Source organism: Centruroides vittatus, unplaced genomic scaffold (genome assembly GCF_030686945.1).
Source record: "Centruroides vittatus isolate TY-2023 unplaced genomic scaffold, ASM3068694v2 contig_401, whole genome shotgun sequence".
In the NCBI taxonomy this organism is placed as follows: Eukaryota; Metazoa; Arthropoda; class Arachnida; order Scorpiones; family Buthidae; genus Centruroides; species Centruroides vittatus.
In genome coordinates this window covers 1,440,329-1,461,313 of record NW_027122216.1, presented here as the reverse complement: position 1 = coordinate 1,461,313, position 20,985 = coordinate 1,440,329, and the positions used below count along the sequence as shown (strand labels likewise).

General features: G+C 26.3%; 1 protein-coding gene across 1 annotated transcript in view; it reads right to left on the bottom strand.

Annotated features, from left to right (window-relative positions):
* LOC136976548 (membrane-associated tyrosine- and threonine-specific cdc2-inhibitory kinase-like) overlaps positions 1 to 20,985 on the bottom strand; it is a 37,751-nt gene that overhangs the window by 13,342 nt on the left and 3,424 nt on the right. Inside the window, exons 3-14 of the mRNA XM_067271881.1 lie at positions 16,976 to 17,108; positions 15,189 to 15,286; positions 14,347 to 14,429; positions 13,898 to 14,023; positions 9,592 to 9,667; positions 9,339 to 9,461; positions 7,309 to 7,400; positions 7,129 to 7,235; positions 6,950 to 7,053; positions 6,816 to 6,857; positions 6,580 to 6,748; positions 6,381 to 6,486 (exon numbers count right to left, since the gene is read on the bottom strand). Of these exons, the coding sequence (XP_067127982.1) occupies positions 6,381 to 6,486; positions 6,580 to 6,748; positions 6,816 to 6,857; positions 6,950 to 7,053; positions 7,129 to 7,235; positions 7,309 to 7,400; positions 9,339 to 9,461; positions 9,592 to 9,667; positions 13,898 to 14,023; positions 14,347 to 14,429; positions 15,189 to 15,286; positions 16,976 to 17,108 (1,259 nt within the window). The remainder of the gene's footprint in view (positions 1 to 6,380; positions 6,487 to 6,579; positions 6,749 to 6,815; positions 6,858 to 6,949; positions 7,054 to 7,128; positions 7,236 to 7,308; positions 7,401 to 9,338; positions 9,462 to 9,591; positions 9,668 to 13,897; positions 14,024 to 14,346; positions 14,430 to 15,188; positions 15,287 to 16,975; positions 17,109 to 20,985) is intronic.

Sequence of the window (20,985 nt, the reverse complement as noted above, 5' to 3'; positions counted from 1 at the left end):
TAAAATAATTATCTTACCTTTATCAAACTATATTAAAAAAAAATTTCAAAGTAATATGATTATAAAATAAAAGATTTTAAAACTACAATTACAATGTTCTTTAAACTTTAATTTTACAGAAAAAATTCAGACAGTTCTAATATATTTATATTGTTCAAATTATAGTAGAATCCACTCATTGTAATTTTAATATCATCAAAATTAACACACACCAAAACAAGTTAAAATATACTTATAGAACTTAATTTATCATCATCAGAATTTGGTTATAAATTTTTTTTTTCAAGTAAACAGACAAAAAGCCTATCAGCCTCAATGTGTGGTAGGGCAATGATAACCCAATACCAACTGTGCATTATCAATCTTTAATAGTGTATTAATTTGAGAATATTAATCATTTTAATCACTACTTGCCTACAATACAAAAGTTTAAATTTCTGGCATTTCAGTTATATAGTAGTGTTAAAAATCGTATTGGAAAACCAGCATGAAAACATTGGATAATTAATTAATTAATTAATTAATAATAATAATAATTATTATTAATTTATCAAGTCATACATTTTGTAATTATTTTTACATATCCCTTAGAAGTAATTGTCAATATGGAATAAACTATAATTATATTATTATTGGAATTATAATAATATTGGAATAAAACTATAATTAATGGGAATTTTGTTGACCAACAAAATTCCCATTAATTATAGAATTTTGTTGGTCAACAAAATTCCCATTAATTATAGTTTTATTTACTTACCCACTTAATGTTATTGTTATCAGTATAGACAAGAATAAAAATGAGTTCTATAATTGGCTTCTTGTCTAGTCTTGGATTAAATTTATAAGCTATATGTCGGCTTTTCTTTTCCGCTAGACTTAATACACCATTAGTGACATAGAGCTTATAAATTTAATTTAAGTATAAAAATGATTATAATATTTAATATAGTAGAATTTGCTTAAAGTCAAGTTTACTTAACATAACATTGAATAAAAAAGCTGTTCACTTAAAAGAGCACTTTTCCAATTTTTTCCATGTTTCACATGTAGTGCGACCTGTTAACAGAGCAGCTATGTCCAATTTAAGTGAGTACCATATTGGCAGCATTTTTAGAGCAGAAGTCCACATAAGGGAGCACTATTCTACAAAACATTTATATTTTTAATCTTAGTTTTCTATACTACAGTATTTCTTGAGATCTGTTGAAATATGCAATATGGTAAAAACAGGGCTCCCCAAAGTGGTTGATATGACATTGAGAGGGGGCAATCTGAACAAGTTAATTAAAAATCCCTAATATACAGTAATTAATAGCTAAATATAGTCCATATGTCATAATTGTGACCATTGATGCAAATGCGCATATGTTAACTGAATGAATCTAGTGGCAAAATAGGAGTAACAGATGTAAATATCCCCCCTAGCTTTTCAAGTTATGGGCAGTTTTTGAATCAGCTTAAAGCATTTAAAAATTTCAGCAAGGCAGATAATGTTTTGCATTAAAAAGAAATTAATATGCATTATACTTATAAAATATTTACAACATTGTATATAACATAACTTAAATTAATACATTATTATAAATGTATTTGATAGTACTATATAAATAATGTATAAATGATAATTGTATTATATTATTATTATTTTTAGTTATCGTCAAAAAAGAAATCAACAGAAACAAAGTAAACAGATTTTCAGCTTGCTCATCTTTCTATTTTCTTTCCCTTTCACATTTGGATTTGTCTTCAGCAGTCACACACAGCAACTTTCACAGCTGAACAATATCTAATATAGGCAAGTGAAGAATTGATCACTGCTGTGACTGAACTATTTAGTTTAGTCATTCAGTTTGATTATTCATTCATAAACTACATATCTCTGTGTTGAAGTGTTGAACACAGCTGTTCAGTTTTGTATATCATATAGGTATATAGAAATACATGAGTATATTATTGAGACATTACTTTGTACTTATTAACTTCAATTTTAATTATTTTGTTATGGCCCCAGTAACCACAATGGCAGCATCAGATTCTAAAAAGAAATGCATACAATATTCATTGGAATATATGAACCTTGGCTTTATTCCTTCATTAACAAACCAAACAAGGCCTATGTGTCTTCTCTGAAAAAACTTTTAGTATGGATGCAATGAAACCAGCAAAATGAAAGACCATCTTCCACAAGTCCATCCTGATAAGAAGGGCAAAGATCTGGACTTTTTTAAAGAACTGAAAGAAAAATGCACACAAAGACCAAATATAAAATCAATTATGAAAGAACCTGGCAAAGGATAAGGATTAACAGCCTTGTACAATGTTTCTCTTAATACATAAAAAAAGGGAAAAACCATATAAAATTGCAGAGAACATCGTTATTCCTGCAATTAAAGTAGTAATTGAAACTATAATGAAAAAAAAGCTCTGGTCCTGTTTTAAAATGCTTACCATTGAGTGTAAATACCATGAAAAGGCATATTGATGAAATGACTAAAGATGTAGACAAAATGTAGTATCAGAGCTCAGACAAATTAAGTTTTCCATCCAACTTGATTAGTCCACTTTTGGAAGTTCTTCCGTTCTTATAGCTTATATAAGATATTTTAGTAAAATCAAACATCAAATTATTGATGAACTTTTATTTGCAAAATATCTTGAAAATGATATAACAAGGTTGACAATTTTCAAGCGATTGGAGGAATATTTAAATAAGTACAATATTTCATTTACTAATATTACAGTAGCAGCAACAAATGGCACACCTGCAATGGTGGTTCATTACCTTTCTTAAAGAAAAAGTTTCCAGTATACGTACTATTCACTACGTGTTGCACGAAAACCATCTGTGACAAATATTCTCAGTGACAAGCTGCACGATACTCTAAAGATGTGTATTAAATCTATTAATCAAATTAGAACCCATCCTCTTAAATCACAATTGTTTGCCAAACTTTGTGAAAAAAAGCAATGACTTATCAAACAATTTCTCTTACATACTGAAGTAAGATGGTTGTCTACAGGTGAAAGTTTACAAAGACTTGTTCAGTTGTTTGACTCAACTGTAGAGTTTCTTACAGTTGTTAATTTGTTTTTGAGTGATGAACTGAAGAGAAATAAGGAGCCATATTTTCTACTTGGTGGACTTATTCTTGCAAGATTTAATGATACTCAGACTTGTTTACAAGGTAAAGGTGTCATGATTATTCAAGTTCAGACAATACTTTCATGCCTCCAAGTCAAATTAGGCTTGTTTAGATCTTTATTGTTACAAAGAGATTTTCAGTACTTTTTTGAATCTATAGCAATTGAAAATAAAAGATGATTTGGAAATATATGCAAAACATCTTCAAAAATTGAGCAATGATTTTAAATTGAGGATTTAGAAAACATGCACATCCCAGATTGGGTTATTGTCCCATTTTCTGCAAAGTTGAAAACATCAAATGTAACTTACAAGACGAACTAATTGAATTGTCAGTTGATCTTGAAACTATTGGGTTGTTCAGAAAGTAATTTGGTCTTTTCCATAGAAAAATAAATGCAATATTCTTATAATAAATAAATATTTTATTGAATTATATATTGACCATTTTGGTCAAATACCTGTTGTCATTGTTTCTGGTAGTAGAATGATTTCATTCATAAAAATTTTGATCATTGTTTACAAAAACTGATCCAAGTGATTTTTGACATTGCCATTTCAAGTAAATGTCTTACAGTTAAAAAAAATTTGTATAGACAGAAACAAGTAATAATCGGAGTGTCCCTGATCTGGCGAATATGGTTGGTATGATAACACATCCCGTCTAAGCTATAACAGTTTCTGATGAGTTACCAAACTTGTGTGAAATTTGGCATTATCATGGTAAAACACTACACTTTGTTGATCAATCCTGGCCTTTTCTGTTTGATGATATTACTCAATTTGTTTACTCGATGGCAGTACACTTTCAAATCAATTGTTAAATTGTCTGGTAAAAGCTCAAAAAAAAATTTCTTTAAAATCCAACCATAGAGAGCATCTCTCGTTAATAACATGTGGAACCCATATATCGAGCTTTGAAACGAAACCAATTCGTTTTAAGTACTAATAAATGGTTCAATTTAACAGATTTAATCTCTTAGTGATTTCACATGTTGTTATACGGCAGATTGCTTCAATCAGTACCTTTATTTTGTTTTCATTGGCTTCAAATGGCCATCCAGAATGTGGTGTATCTTTGATATTAAAATTACCAGAACGCAATTTTGTAAACCAGTTTTGGCACTGTCTTTCTCTCAAAACATCTTCTCTAAACATCTTTTTCTTGTTTGAACAACATTTTGATTTTTTAGTTATAAAAAAGCAATATAAAATACATCTAATTCCGCTAGCAATAAAAAAACGAAATTACTTTCTGAACAACCCAATAAAATGCTTTTTAAAAATGTGACTAAGTTACTTCTGGATGAATACAAATGTACAAAAATATCCCAAACTTTCTGAAGTGGTACTTCCCTTTTTTCTTGCATTTCCAAGCTCGCATATAATTAAAACTCATTTCAGCCATAACAATTCCATCTTAACAAAACAGAAAAACAGGTTAGATAGAAAATTTTGTGGAGATTTAAAGTTGAATCTTGAACCCAATATTGCCAAGTCATCAGGTACACCAGTCACATTGACAATGTCAGTTAATTTTACTAACTTAATAAAAGTCTTATTATAATGCATCTGATGAGATATATGTAATACAAATAATAAACACTGTAAAATAATTTTAAAAATCACAAAAGTGTCTTTTTGCTTGTCCTATTATAATTATGTAACAGTAAAGTAGAAAGTGTAGATAAAAAGTTGAGAAATTCTTGAAGGGGTTGACTGTCAAAAATCTTTGGGAACCTCTGGGTTAAAATAAAGCAAGTGGAGGAAGATTCAGAGGTTGAACAAGATTAAGACAAAATGGAAACTGTTCGTGAATCAACAAAACCCGCTTCTCATAAATGTGCACCATTTCACCCAAGCAGAGCAAGAAAATATTTATAAGAAAATTTTACTGACTAACACATTTTACAAAATTGAGGAAATGAGTAAAAAGAAAGCTGAGTAATTGTATCCAAAATAACATTATAGATTTCTTTATGTAAATTTGTTTAGGTTTTTTATTATATGAATAATTATGATATACAGAAGTGAACTATATGTACCATGTAAATTATCATGATAGGATTTAATAGAAAATAACTTTAGTCTTGCAGTATTGTACTTATTTATTTTATATTAAACATAAATTTCTTAATGCTCTCCTAATAGAGAACATTAAGAAATTTTGGAGCAAGTTTGTCATATCTTTTCAGTTAGGCTTCCTATTGTATTTCTGGGAAGACATAACAGAATGATTGGTAAATATCAATATTTACTGAATTTCTGAATTTTCAATAAAACGATAGAAATGATGAAATATAGTGTGTGATATATATATCCAAGTGTGATATATAGAGTTCATAACACACGAAGAAATGAAGAGATTTAACATTACGAATACCTCTCTAGGTGATGCCATTTTGGATAAGGAAGCATCACACTGTAATCTTAAGGATCCAGGAAGATTTAAAAACTAGTAGAAAATTATGCTTGATGAAGAAACATTTGCAAAAATTATCATAAAAGAATATTAAGAAAAATGAAGACTAAAAAAAACAACAAGAAACTACTGAAGAAACAAATATAATGAAAACAAAAATAATAAGAGTAAACTCTTTCCTTCCACTTATCATGTAAGTAAAAGAAAAATATGTAAATATTGTAAATATATGCAATGTCTTCACACACTTACTTGTGTGTGAATAAATTTTAAGGATTTTATTACTGTCCTGATATTAGTACTTTCATTTCCAAAGCCATTTCCATGGTATAAGTAATTTATTAGCATGAAAATAATTCTCAAATAAAGTTTTATAAATATTTTGGTATGAATCAATGTTTTTATAAATACAGTAGAGTCCTGCAAACTTGACTTAATGTAGACTGAGATGATGATGAGTTGCCAGAAATGATGAATTTTACAAACCCCAGAGGTAAATTATTCACAGTTCATAATACATTGCTACAAATTAATCGATTAAAAATTTTTTAACACAGTCAGAACGAAAGAAAAATCTATTGTAGATTTTCTTTTGCTTTTATATATATAGTATAATATATTTACTGTATTACAAAAAAGATATAAAAGTTTACCTCCAGACAATGTCTTACTATTACTACAAGATATTATATATGCAAATTATCAAGTCATTGAGAGTTGAGTTTCCAGAGTTCTACAGTATGAGTATTTATATCTTGAAAGCAATAAATAATTTATTATAATAAAACTAATTCCATTTAACTATATATTTACCTTGAATTTAAAAAGCTACCATTTTTACCATCACTAGATGAATCTGATAGAGGAATTGCCATAGAGTTTTGAGAAGCATTCATTATTTCTTCTTCAAATACTTCATCTATAAATTTAAAAATTACAACTGTAGATACTGTATAAAATTTCAGATAATTTAATGAAAACATTTTCATTTAAATTTTAAAATTATATTTACCATCAGAAAAGCTATGATCCCATTCCAAGGGATGAGGATTTCTATCGAATGGAGGAGTGGAGAACTTACGTTTCTTATGTAGAAGTTTTTTGAATGGATACATCATTACTGACAAGAATGACAACAGCAGTAGAAATAACCATTGAAATATTTTTGTAAAACTGCACAACTGAAAATTTATTCAATCAGACTAATAAAATTTCAAGTTTTTAAAATTACTTCATTAGAATACATACAATTTCCATTCCTTTTATATACATATGTCTCCTCCTCAAAACCTAAAAAATTTATGGTGTTTTATTTAAAGATTTTTTAAATAATCATTATTTTAGATATTGTAGTTATGTATTTTTGCGAATACTTTTCCTACCTTTTGAATAACTGGCATTGCTAAAATGTCATCAGCTGTCGGTCTCCTTTTGTAATCGGGCATCATCATTAAACAAATGATTTTTCTTAATTCTGGACTAAGATCTTTAAAAATTATATTAGATTAATATATTCTATAGAATATTTAAAGTGGGTAGTTTTCAACTAAATAATTCTTACAATTTAAAAAATCATTTGGTATATTTCCTTGTCTTAACTGATGCCATCCTGGTCCACCTTGAGGTAAATCCAAATCACAAGCTAGCTCTAAAATTGTTATTCCAAGACTATTAAATATAAAATTATTTAATTAAAAAACTAAATAATTTATTAAGAATCATTGAAAATGAGTCAACCAACCTGAAGATATCTGCTGCTTTTGAAAATTTTCCTTCCATTAATTCTAAGGCCAGATATTTAGGATCACCTTCTTGAGCTTCAGATAAATCATTCTAAAAAAAAATTTGAATAAAATATGCAAAATTATAATAAATAATAATAACAATAATAAAATTTAGTTTAATATGTTTGTTCTGACATTCTTCTTATTTTTGACTAAGTCAAACATAAAAATTATTGTTGGAAGAATGACAAGGAAAATTAATTTTTTTTTTATTTAAACTCTTATAAAAATTAATACTGAACGAAATTATTTAATTTCATAAACTGACACACTTTCTAAAACAATAAGTATTATTTCATGATTTCAATAACTGACTTTACGATCATCATTTCATCACAAAGCTCAAGATAAAATGAGTGCCATGTCTCATCTTAAATGTAAAACAATGACACTTTAAATAAAGCTGTAAATTTTTTTTCTTACATGTGTTTCTAGTTAAATAACAAAGTATAAAATTTTTTGTTACAGCATAATTATCTTATGAAACTACAGTATTTCAAAATTGTTATAAAATTACATTGCAGCACAAAGTACATATATACCAAAAAATTTTTTACTCGGTAGCATTTGCCATCTCTTTACAGATATTTATTTTAAATAATTATTAATTGATAAAGAATTTTTGGAAACAAATAAGTTACTTAAATCAATAGGACACACTGTAATTAAGCAAAATTAAATCTGTAATGAGAATAAAATAAATAAATATAGCAAAAAATTTATTAAGTAAACACATCTCTAATTAAAAACTGGTTTCAACCTTTATAAATAATGTTCAACTCCAAAGATTCCCATAATTTCCTGTATATAGCATGCAGTGGCATATATTCTGCACAAAATTGCTAAATTGATAATGTTACATAGCCTGTATTGCCATATATACCTCCAAAGTTGCAATTGAAAGTGTACAGTTTAACTATGTGCAATTTAGAAGACAATCTCAGACATAGAAATGAGAGGAAATAAAATACATTCATTTTATTTCCATTAACAATTCATTGTACATGTAATTTATAAAATAAAAACAGAAAAAATGGAATATTTGAGACAAAACCACCTAAAATGCATTAAATTTCAAAAATAACACAGTAAATCCTCACTAACTCAAGACTTTAAAGAATTTTTTTTCAAACTAATTTAAAATTTCTTTTCTTGACAATAGAAAAATTATAATTAACAAGTATTTTCAATGTCTTCAAGTCTTTGCAATGCCATGAAATACTTTACTGTAGTAAGTAAATTACTGATGACTGTACATTGTTGTATATTGTATTGTCATGAAATTTTCTGAGCTCACATCCTGTAAATAAATATAGTAGTACTCCCAGTTCACTAAAACTCGTATAGAGATGATCATAATAAATTACTGTATTGTATACTGTATATCCATGTCATCAGAGAAAACATCCCACTAACTGACTTTCACAAACTCAGACAACCTTCACCCTCTATTAGACTGAATTAGCTAGGATTTACTGTAATAATTATAGCAAAAATAAGCTTCTTATAAATAAAGACCTGATGGATTGTAATCATCAGACCATCAAAACAGAATATTGAAATTGTTTCATTTATCCTATTATTGTTTTGAAAACATTATGCAATAATTTATCATACAATTACACAAATATAATATTTTAAATTATAAACAAATGAGTTTAAATTTATCATTTTTATATATCAATCAATTTATAGAGCTTGAACATGTTTCTTTTTTGTTTAAACATAAAAATATCCTACAATGTAATCAGACTGAATTCTGTGCCATTAACTTATGTCATTCAACTTAAATTCTTGTAAAATAGTTTCAGCACTCCAGCTACATGCAAACTTATTAAGCACAAAAATTAAAAGAGTTACAAATAAGAAAATTGAATAAATGTTTATTTTATTATACCAAGTAATTTTATTTATTAAATGTTTATTTTATAAAACAATTACCAAGTAACTGATTTTTCAATAAAATAATTATTACAGAAACACAAACCTTTTTTAAATTCAATACTAGCCCAAAATCACCTAATTTACAAATGTTATCTTTTGAAATGAATATATTAGCTGGTTTAATATCTAGATGAATTAAATCATGATCATGAAGATGCTTCACTGCCTAAAAAAACAAATGAATATAAAAATACATTAATGTTATGAACTTTTAACAATAATTTTAAGAGTTTTAATAGAGTTCTTATTTTCAAACAATTGTATTATTTCTATATTAATCACATTTTAATACATACTTGAATGAGATCAACTAAATAATTCCACACTTCTGATTCAGGAATGTCATGATTCTGTTCAGTATAATTGCTGAGACTGTAACATAAATTTACTATTAACTGTAGCAAACTGATAATAAGTTTGACCATATTTTATATTAATTTAATTTGATATTAGTGAAATCTTTTTTAGTTTCATAATTTATTTTGATATCAAGATTTAAATAAATTTTCAAAAACTAATAAACATATTAGTATATATATATATATACACTAATATATATATTACTAATATGTTTATATGTTTAGAGAAATATATATATATTTCTCTAATTTTACAACTAAAATGAAATTATATAAATACAAATATTTTCCAGCTTGATTATAAAAAACTGAATGTTTAATTTATACTATTTTATTAAAAGTAATTTTTACACAAGTGTAAATTGTGTAAGAATTACTTTTAATAAAGAAGTAAGAATGAGTGTAATTTTAAAGTGAACTTTCAAAAATACTTTAAATTACAGTAAACTCTGAATTTCCAAATGAATGGGATAAATGAGACAGGTAAAACAAATACAGTAGAGTCTCTATAGACTGTCATTCGTCAGTCTAACATATCCAGTAATGCTACACTCTGCAGGGCAAAGCACATCAAATTTTGTAGTTTATATGGGTAATTTTTTTAACACTTGACAGTACCCTATATGGTGTGGTTAATACCACTTAACAAAACTACACAGAATGATTTGTTCTTGTATGCACTATAGTTCTATTTTTAAAATTCAAAATCCAGTAATCCAACACCACCAGTCTGACGCTATATGTTGAATTACAGACTCCACTGTATATATAATATTCAGATATTATGCAAAACATTAGTTGAATAAAAAATAATTTAAAAAAAACACATTTTAAAAGGAAAAAATAGCTTAATTTAAATATTAAAAAAAGTTTTTCTTTGTCTTTTGTTTTTGGTAAAACATGGCATTGAAATTATAATCATTCATTATAAACTTTAGCATTAATCTGTTTTCAATTTTGTTTACTATTTAAAAGTTTTTGTTCAATGGAAAGAACTAGTCTCTAGGGCTAGAACTAGTCTATATTAAATTTTAAAAGAAATGTAGAAATCACGTATACCATCAGATACCAAATGTTTTTTACACTGTGTGAAGTGACAGGAACTTACTTGCTAGGTTTGCTTAGGAAACCTGAAACTTTCTCACCAAAGCTATGCAATTTGAAAAAGATTGTTCCATTTTCTTGCAGTGAAGGAATGAGATGATTATCTAAACTAGAAGATATGATCTATAAACCTGATGTGTCAATTTTCTGCTGAAGCAACTTGGTTATTCATCTTTACACATAAACATGAAAAATGTGATATTGTATGATATGAGTGAGCCAAAATAGTAGTATGTACTAGGCCCCAAACCAATCTTTTATAAACTCATTACTGTAGTAAGACTATCAAAATTTAAATTTAGAGCCATATCTGAGGACAGTTTGCATCACACTGGCAAACTAGTTTGCCAGTGTGATGCAAACTGTCCTCAGATACGGCTCTACAAACTTTGCTGACTCCAACAAAGACCTTGTTTCTCGAATATTTTTTTTCTAACGCATAGGGCCTAGTTTTGTTTATTTTACCCTTAAATATCATTCTTAAAATACAGTTTGTTTTGCTCTACAATGACAATTATAAACAGAAGCAATTTTACTTATTTTTCAGCAAGTAGAATCTTAAATTTTTCACTTTATTCAGGTTAAATTACATTCTTTGTATATGTGTACAATTTGAAACAATAAAGAAAACAATCAATGCAAAAGTAAATGCATAAGCTTTGTGCAGTGATAAAATCCATAAATAGCAAGGAAAAATTATTTTAAAAATTGTATCTTCATAAATAATCATTAAAACACATAATTATTAAAAAACAAACTTTTAGTTTTTAATTTTATTGTTTGTAATTTAATAGATAAATTTGAGTCAACAATTTAATCTCTTTAATCTAAAAATATATTCTTCAAAACAATCTTATTTTAACAAAACATTCAAAAAAATATATATATAAACACAGCTAATAATAAATTATTTAAAATATGAACTTTATTTATTTATAATTATTATAGAGTGGAGCACCATTTATTTATCTACTCATCTTTCAAGAGACTGACCCAAAGAAGCATACAACCGAAAAAGATGTAGAATTGAAAATTAAGTCAAGATATAACCAAAGATTAGAGAACTAAGTTTTTGTTTACTTATAGTAAATTTATAGTATTATGACTTTTAACATATATTTTATCTTTTACTTTATGTTTTTATTATTAGAAACTGTAATACATTTTAATTGTGCATTTTCTTTTTGAAAAATCAGTGTCACATAGGAGTAGACATAATTATTGTTGCTAATTGTTTATAAAAAATTTCAAAAATATTTTTATCTACTCAAGACTTAAATGCCATTGCCAACAAATAAATATACCACTCTCTAAAGAATTTTTTTTTATAATTTTAAAATTTCCTTTAAGAAAACTATATGAAAATCATTAAGAATTATAACTGATAAAGTTTCTGAAATAAACTTGTTTATTTAATGGAACATAATTCATAACAATCTTTCTGTTAGAAGCTATTTACTATGAACATGTAAATTTCTCCTATATAATGATAGATTCCTGGCTAATGGGTGTGAAGCAATTTCTGATCCTTCTCTCAGAAACAATACATTTATTGGGATAAATTGCACACATTTAATTCCAGAAATGTGAAGAGGGGCTTCACCTTGAATAGAATAGAACAAAAAATATTATCTAGAAATTCTGAACATATTTTCTAAAAGAATATTGCAATATCCATTATCTTTACGAGAAAGGGAATGATGTACAAATAAAATATTGTATTTTAGACTGAAAAGAATAGGGATGTTATGGGACCAGCAAAAAAAATGATTTACAAATGTAAAATATATGAATGGTGCTCCACTGTATATATTTTAACAGGTGTCTAGAAAAACTCTGCACAAGTTTGTGTAAGATAGTTTTTACCTTGGTAAAAAATAGAAATCTCTATGAACTAAATAGTCATTTGAAAAGGTGATGAAAAACTATATATTATCATCTTTTATTTTTATAATTCTACAAGTCCATGTTGTTGAATATGGTTGATCCAACTTCAAGTGTGCAGTGCAAGTTATCTATAAGATTGATTTAAATTTTTCACACAGTACTTTACACAACTGATCAATTAATCCATGTTTATTTCCCTTCTATTCTTTTTGTAAACAGCTGCCTTGGGAATTGCCCAAAACTCCTCAATTGGCCTAATTTATGGCATATTTTTAGGGTTGTCCTCCTTGACACAATAATCAAGTATCGTTTTAGTTTATGGAAACTTGTTTGGTCTGGCCAGAAGACATTCTGCTTGAGAATAGTATAGTTTTTTCTTTATTTTAGGAATCAGATAACATCATATACAATCATTTAAATATCTCTGGGTACTGATAGCAAAACTTGATTTTCTGATTAGGGCTTGACTCAATCCTTTCAGTTCCATTGCAATCCAAACCAAAACTTTGCCCTCAGATTTCCTTTTCTTGGAAAACTAGATTGGCGGGTGTTAAGGAAATATCACTGGGATAAAATCCAATATTACCATTGAGTATAAAGTTGAAGAGAGCGGAAGATTCACATCCAAAATGAACTTTTCAGAGAACTTTTATAACAACCTTCCACAGTTCCTTTTTTCCAGTGATCATTGTGTCTCCATTCTATCCACAATTACCTGTTTCTTTAGATATTTAATGTGTATTTTTGTTTCCAAAGCCTCACGAAGCCAACTATTAATGTGTATGATTTAATTTCAAGGTTACAGATAAATTTAAAACTTTGTTGAAATCTTCAAAAGGGTTCTCTTCTATTTCCCAATTTGGCTTTTTGTTAGAATCTCTCTTTTCTACCAGATCCCTTTCTTCTCTATAGTAGTAATCCACTCTTGGAATAGTGGACAATGTTATTTATAACCCATTTTGAAATTCCCTCACTTGCAAAATGGTTTACAGTAAACTTTTCCTAATGTTTTATTTAACGTGTAACAGTTGTACACTCTTGGCAAAAAGGATCTTCTTTGATTACTATTTTGAAAGAAAAATTGAATGCAGAAAAAGATTCTAGAATGTTCTTCAGCATTCCATGCACTTCAAATTATAACATGTGCAACATATTTATAAATTATTGGCTATTAGTTAAAGCCTAAGATATTTTGTGCAGATTTTTTCTGGACACCCATTATATGTTAGTGGCTTTCATATTTTCAGCTTACCTTGTTTCACATAATTCAGTCTGAATATAAAGATGTTGTCTTTCTTCCCATGCTTTAATAAAATATATACAATTAGGATGCTTGGGAAGTTCTTCATGCTTTTTCACCTCTTCTAGCTTTCTTTGTCTTAAGTTATTTAATTTAATATTATAATTAAAGTATTTATAAGATTACATTAAAAAGTTATGATTTCATCCTAATATTTATTCAGATTAATTAAAAAAATATTCATTCTACATGAGATTTTGAAATGAATATATTATGAGTTCTTCATTTATTTTAGTTGTTTAAAAAAATTAGTCAAAATAGAAAAATTCTGTTATTTTTTTACATATTTATGAAATTGCAAAATAAATTTATTTCAATTTTTTTTAAAATTTATTTTTATTAAGCAAATTAAATTTTTATACGCTACAGAAAATTTATTAATAATTATGTTTGATTTTTACCTGTCAGATTCGCCTTTAAATCTTTCTCTTGATCTTTTTACTGCATAATATTTTCCATCATCTTTACTTCTGACTTTAAAAACCTAAATTTATAATATTATTTTATTTCATTAACCAATTGTCAATAAAACTAAGTATTAATTTCACAAAGTATTTAAGTAAAACATTTTTTTTAAATGTTTTTAATTAAATACATAACTACAATTGAATATATCATATTACAGTAAAAATTATTGATTATAATGTAATCATCACTAATTCAAGTACATTAAGAAAATAAGATAAGATATTATTTTCTTAAAGTACTTTCAAATACAAAGTCATTTAACAACACTCATAATTTCATTAAAATTATATCAAATAGTTAAATGCTTCATTCAAAAATTATAAAAGATTTATTACTCTGAGAGTTTTGAATATTAAAAATTGTTATATAATTATTGTTTAAATAATTAATATTACATATTTAAAGAAAAAACAACACTGTTCAGATCAAACAGAAAAAAAAAACACCAAAACTAAACTAAGACACTCACAAACACCAAGACCTGTTAAAATCCTCAGACTTTACTCATATGAATGTTTCCATTCATTTAAAACAAACATCACGTAAACTACATCAAATGCAGAACCAAACAAAACTTATTAAATAGATAATAAACAAATTTGATAAGTCTGTTTTTAAATGAATAAAAACAGTCATATGAGTAAAGCCTGTTGGAGATTTTAATTGGTCTTGGAATTTTGAGTGTCTTTATTACATATAACTAGTTAGTGAGATAGTGGATCTTAAAAACTAAAGCTTTTATTTTAAAAAATTGGATTTGAATTATTATACTTACTACACCAAAAGAACCAACTCCTAATTTACAAACTACTTCAAAACATTGATCAAAATATAATTCATTACTAGTTTCATTGTAATGTTTATTGGAAAGACCTTTTAGTAAAATTAAGGATTAATATATCATCAATATGAAATTAAATATTTAAAAAAAAAGAATCAAATTATAAGAATTTCGTAAGTATAACATTAAGAATTATCATGTCAGCAAAATTCTTCAAATTATTATTTCCAAATTGTTTGCAATTTAATTTTGCAAATCATTCTGGTACATTGATATCAAGACTGTAAATAAATTTCGGATTTACACAATATAGATTAGCTGCACCTTGCAATAAGACTTTAAAATGACTAATAAGTTGAACATTGTAATCTTTTAATAATATTTTTTGATGAAAATAATCTAAATTTTCTCATCTTTCATTCCACTTTTAGTTATTGTTCATTATCTTGAATTTTCATAGTTGACAAAAAGATCTCTTTTAGTAGAAAAATGTCATAATAAAATTTCAATTTAAAATATCAAATTTTATCACAAAGAAAAATATTTGTTATATGAAAATGTGTAAAATAAAAAGTGGAAAATAAGAAAAAAATGTTACACAAAAGAAAAAGCAAATTTTTTAGTTTACAGTTCAAAAATGAACATTCATGTTTATACAAATTGTTCTATTGGACTTGATATAAACATGAGTATTCATTTTTGATTCAATCATTAATATATAAAATTCATATTGATAGTCAAAATTTCATAGTTTAGTATAAATTTTCAAACTAATTATTATTCCAGATTTAAGTTTAAGTAATGAGTTTTTACATTAAAAAATTCCAAGATGTGACTTTTGCAAACTTTCTTTTTATATTATTTTAATGTAAATTAACATTAATTAAAATTTTGCAGAGTGCAGAGAGAAACAATTAAGCATAAGATGCTGTATGGAACAAATTTAAAACAACAGCAAGAAAAATAAATAGTAATATTTTAACTATGATTTTGAAAAGGGAAATAATTAAAACTTTGTTATTATTTATTTAAATTATTGTGATTCCACAATTAAACTACAGTAGAGCGTTGTTTATCTGAAAACCGGTTATCCGAAATGTTGGTTATCCGAAAGAGTTCCAGTCGGACTGTGTCATGCTGAATCGAACATTTTTGATACTAGATTAACTTCTAAAGTATAATTTTTTTGTTTTTATATTTTTTAATATATTTATTGTGTTTGTACAAAATAAAGAAATAATTTTTAACGACACAATAGCCTCGATTATTATTATAAAAATTTTCATTGGGCTTAAAATCAACAAAAATTCAACACGAAGCGACACACAACAGAGAAAAATTTCAACATCGGATAGGTTAATATATTTTTTCGTACATAATCGGTTATCCGAACAACCCCCAGTTCCCAATTGATTCGGATAAACGACGCTTTATTGTATGTAATTTGGAAACTATTTTTATTTCTTCTTATTAACAATAATTTGAAAAACTGCTTAATGATAAGTTTAATTTAACTATTGCATTATATAGATATATGTACTGCCTAAAGATAAATGGCTCTAGCTATAAAAAATTGAAAAATCAGGTTAGAAACTTATCATCATACCTAATTAGTATCCTGTCCCAAAGGATACTAATTAGGTATGATCATAAATTTGCAACTTGATTTTCAATTTTTTTTGGAGGTTTTGAGCACCACCCTTTGCATTTGGGTGGTGCTCATATCTTTGGAATTATAATTATTTTACTAACAATATTTATTAATTAAGAAAAAAGGATACATGAATCTGAACCCTTAAAGCTAACAGCATGTGCTCTCTGATCAAGATATTTATGAGGAAACACTCTACTTATTGGAGGAGCACTTTTTACAGGTGGACGTGGAGGTAACTGTTCTCTAGGTGTTGCTCTAGCCTGCAAAATTTGAAAGAAACAATATAGAATTAAAATACAAAATATTATAAATTAAATCACGATTACATTTGTGATCATTTTTTATATGATGATATATCTAAATATACACAAACATTACAAATTATGAAACTTTTAATATAATAATTAATTTTTAATTTTGAAAGTGATTTATATACATTAGAATTTAATTTGGATAATTATGATTACTATAAACTGTTATATATAAACACAATATTTTAAGGAAATAATATAATTGATTTTTTTAAAATTAATATTAAAAAATTTAATTTACTTAAGATTTAATCACTTTTTCTAATATTTCATAAATCATCATCATCATTCAATAGGAATTTACATTAAACATACAGTTCTTATTTACGTTCAATGTGTTTACATTACACATGACATCTTTAAATTAATTAAACTTATGTAAGTACATTGACTTACATATCTGATCAACATTTAAAAATTTGAATTATCTTAAAGTTCACACAAACTAGGGTTTCTCAACAGGATCCCTGGAAAATATCCTGGGAAATTCCACAAATTTCTTAAAAGTTTACTTTTTTCTTATTTTGTGTTAAGGTTGAGAAAATTTTGCAAATAGAAAGTATAATTAACTTATAAACTGTCAGAATTCATTTGTATTTATTGATTTTAAACCTACTTATTAGATTTTTAAATTTCTGCTCGTTATGTAATATCTGGAATAATTGTGCTTATGCTGTCTTAATTTTTAACCATGCCCAGTAGCTTCGATAACCGCATTATGCCGGGTTGTGCAAATTGGGCAAGGATACAAACGAGTACGAAGTATGCAAGTATGAAGTTTTTCTTCGTAAACCCGATTATTAAAGACAAATGAACTGCCAAATTATCAGGCTATAAGCTTGATGTTTCTATTAAAGCAGCCCAGGTAGACAAATCAAGAATACTAGAGAGCAAAAGAAGTATTACAATCCAGAAAACAAACTAGAAATCTTCCAGGCTACAGGTGAAAAAACAACACCTGTCTTCTCTTAAATGCATTAAAGACAGTTCCATGCACAAGAATTGAAATCGGATTCTTGGTAGCAGGCTTTTCATCAGTTAAATAAAAACCAGATTGAGCGATTGGAGTATTGACCATCTTTGCTTTTTAAAATCTTATTTTAAAAAATTTACAATAATATTTTGTATTATTTTTCATTTAAAAACGAAAATTACTTTTTATGTTAGAAGTTTGATCTAAGTTCATTGTTTTTAAATTTTCAACTCAATTCAAAGCATTTTTCTTTTGTTGTTGTTGTATGCAGTTTCCAGCAAACTTTAATAAATTTTTTCCATTTGTGAAAATTTCTATGTAATTCAAAGGTAATTTTTAATATATATCTTACACAGTATTATTAATATGATTTTGGATGTTGCAGAACGTATTAAATTACTTTAAAAAATGAAAAATAATTATATCATTTGATTTCAAGATATTTTGTATTTAAAAAGAATTAATTCTATCCTGGAAAACAGTTCACTTTTATCTCGGAATCCCGGGAAATGAGAAACACTAACACAAACAATTTAAACGAGAGATATTATTGGATAATTTTACACTTTTGTGGTTAATATTAATTTATGACAAAATTATATTAACTACATAAAATATATTAGAATTTGTAAATATATTAAATGCAAATATAATATATAATATTTACATTCCTATTTTAACAATTAAAATTCATCATAATTGCTAAATTTACTTTGAAAGTATAATGCTATTTGCTTTATAATTTTTATGATAACATTACTGATTTAGTAATTATTAAAAATTTATTCATCATGTTTAATCATTTATTAACTACTGAGAACTGTTGAGATAATTACAAAGAATCATGACCTCATAAAGAGAAGAAATTGACAAAATTTGTGAAATGCTTGAAAGAAACAAGGCCACACAGTGAATACATCAATACAAAGAATGCCGAACGCTGGATTAATTTCCAGCACATGGAAGTTTTCGTTAAAAAGGTACATGTCCTGCTTATTGCAGGACTTAAAGTGATGGACTCGGATGTTTGATTGGATGTTACTTTGTCAGTATAGCCATGCTGTCATGTATGGTTTTCTTATTTTTTTTTTTAAGTTCATTAGTTATGTTCTTATTTAAATTTATTTAATTACCTTGTATTAAACATTTCCTACACTGGCATTCCTTCACTGGATTTAAGTTTAAACCCAATGAAGAGCTAGAAACTAACTTGAAAATATTAGTTTGGCAAATATCTTATGCTGGATATTAAAAAGTTGTTTCATTCATTGATAATTACAAAACTAAACTTTCAACAGTTTTTTAAAAAAATCCAGCAACAAGTTGTGTAACTTTCCTGGCAAGAGTTAAAATTATATGTGGCACCATCTCATAGATTTTTATAACAAAATCTCATATGAAACTATGAGCTCTAAGTTTTGGCTCTATGGAGGACTGTGTGTAATAAGTCCTCCATAGAGCCAAATTTTCGAGCTCATAGTTTCATATTGTAATGTAAGGACAAAAAGCAATTCACCAAACAAAATCTCATATTATTAATTATTGTAAAATGGCAAAACATTTAATTTTAAGAGTAGAAATGAGTTTTATAAAAAAAATCGTAAATGTTAATAACGAGTAAAATCATTAAGTCCAACCCCACACAAGATATGACAAGTGATCCCACACCCTCAACTTGTAATCATTTGATTTAATAGCATCAATGCCCTAATACATAAATCTCCCTGAAAAATTTCAGAAATTTTCAACAAAAAGGAACAGGAGTTATTAAGCACAGAGTAAGTAAATAAAAAAATGCCCTCCCACACACACACACAAGAAAAAAATCTCCAAGATTTTTCGTATTTCTCAACAATTCAAGGTTGTAAGTCCAAAAATGTAAATTGAGTGATTTTACCTTGAGTAATTTTCTGGCCAATCACCATACTTTCCCTTTGTTATAAAGAAAAAAGCCAGGAAAGTAAAAACTCAAACTTTGCCAGAGTATAATATTTGCATTATTTATTAGAAAGCATTCCAAAACTTCATATCTGATAAATTTGATCATTTGTTTATCCTACAGATCAATATTCAGTCTTTATTTTTTATGTAATATATGCAATTTAAATTGGCAATTATTATTTATTAAAATACTCAAAGATTAAATTTTTTGGACTGAAATTTTGAGTAAAGTTTTTGAGGAGTAAGTTAATGGTTTATACACTTTCTTTTAAACTAAAATAACTCATAAGATCAATCCATTCATTTATTTGTAAAATTTATTGAATTCACTTTTTATAAAGTTTCTTTGAATTCTATAAACACTAAAATAATATAGATATTTCAATAATGATATCAACCATCAATTGCAATGAGTCAGATATACAAAAAATATTATACATATTACATACATACACATATTAATTAATTAACCATATATGAATTTCTGATGCAAACCGGAAGTCACATTGTTTCAATTAAAAAATTTTCCCCTGAAGAGAGTTAGCAATGGAGTCGTGCCAGTCATTTATCTAACAGAAAAGTATGATGTACAGGGGCACACAACTACTAATTTGAGATGGAGAGCATAAATATTAAATTAAAGATATTAAAAATTGCAGCCTAGCATTGTGATGATGTCACAATAAGTAATTGTTTGTTATTATTATTTATGGATTTTATTAAAATTTCCTTTACAAAATTTACTAGAAATATGTTTTAGAATAATAAATATAGATATTTGATCAATGACAAAGGAAAAACAATAATAATTGAAATAATTCTGTTTGAATGATATCTGCATATGCTTCTTTCTATAAAATTCTTCTTAGATAATTGATTTGAATCATATTTAGTCAGATAATCTGCACGTTA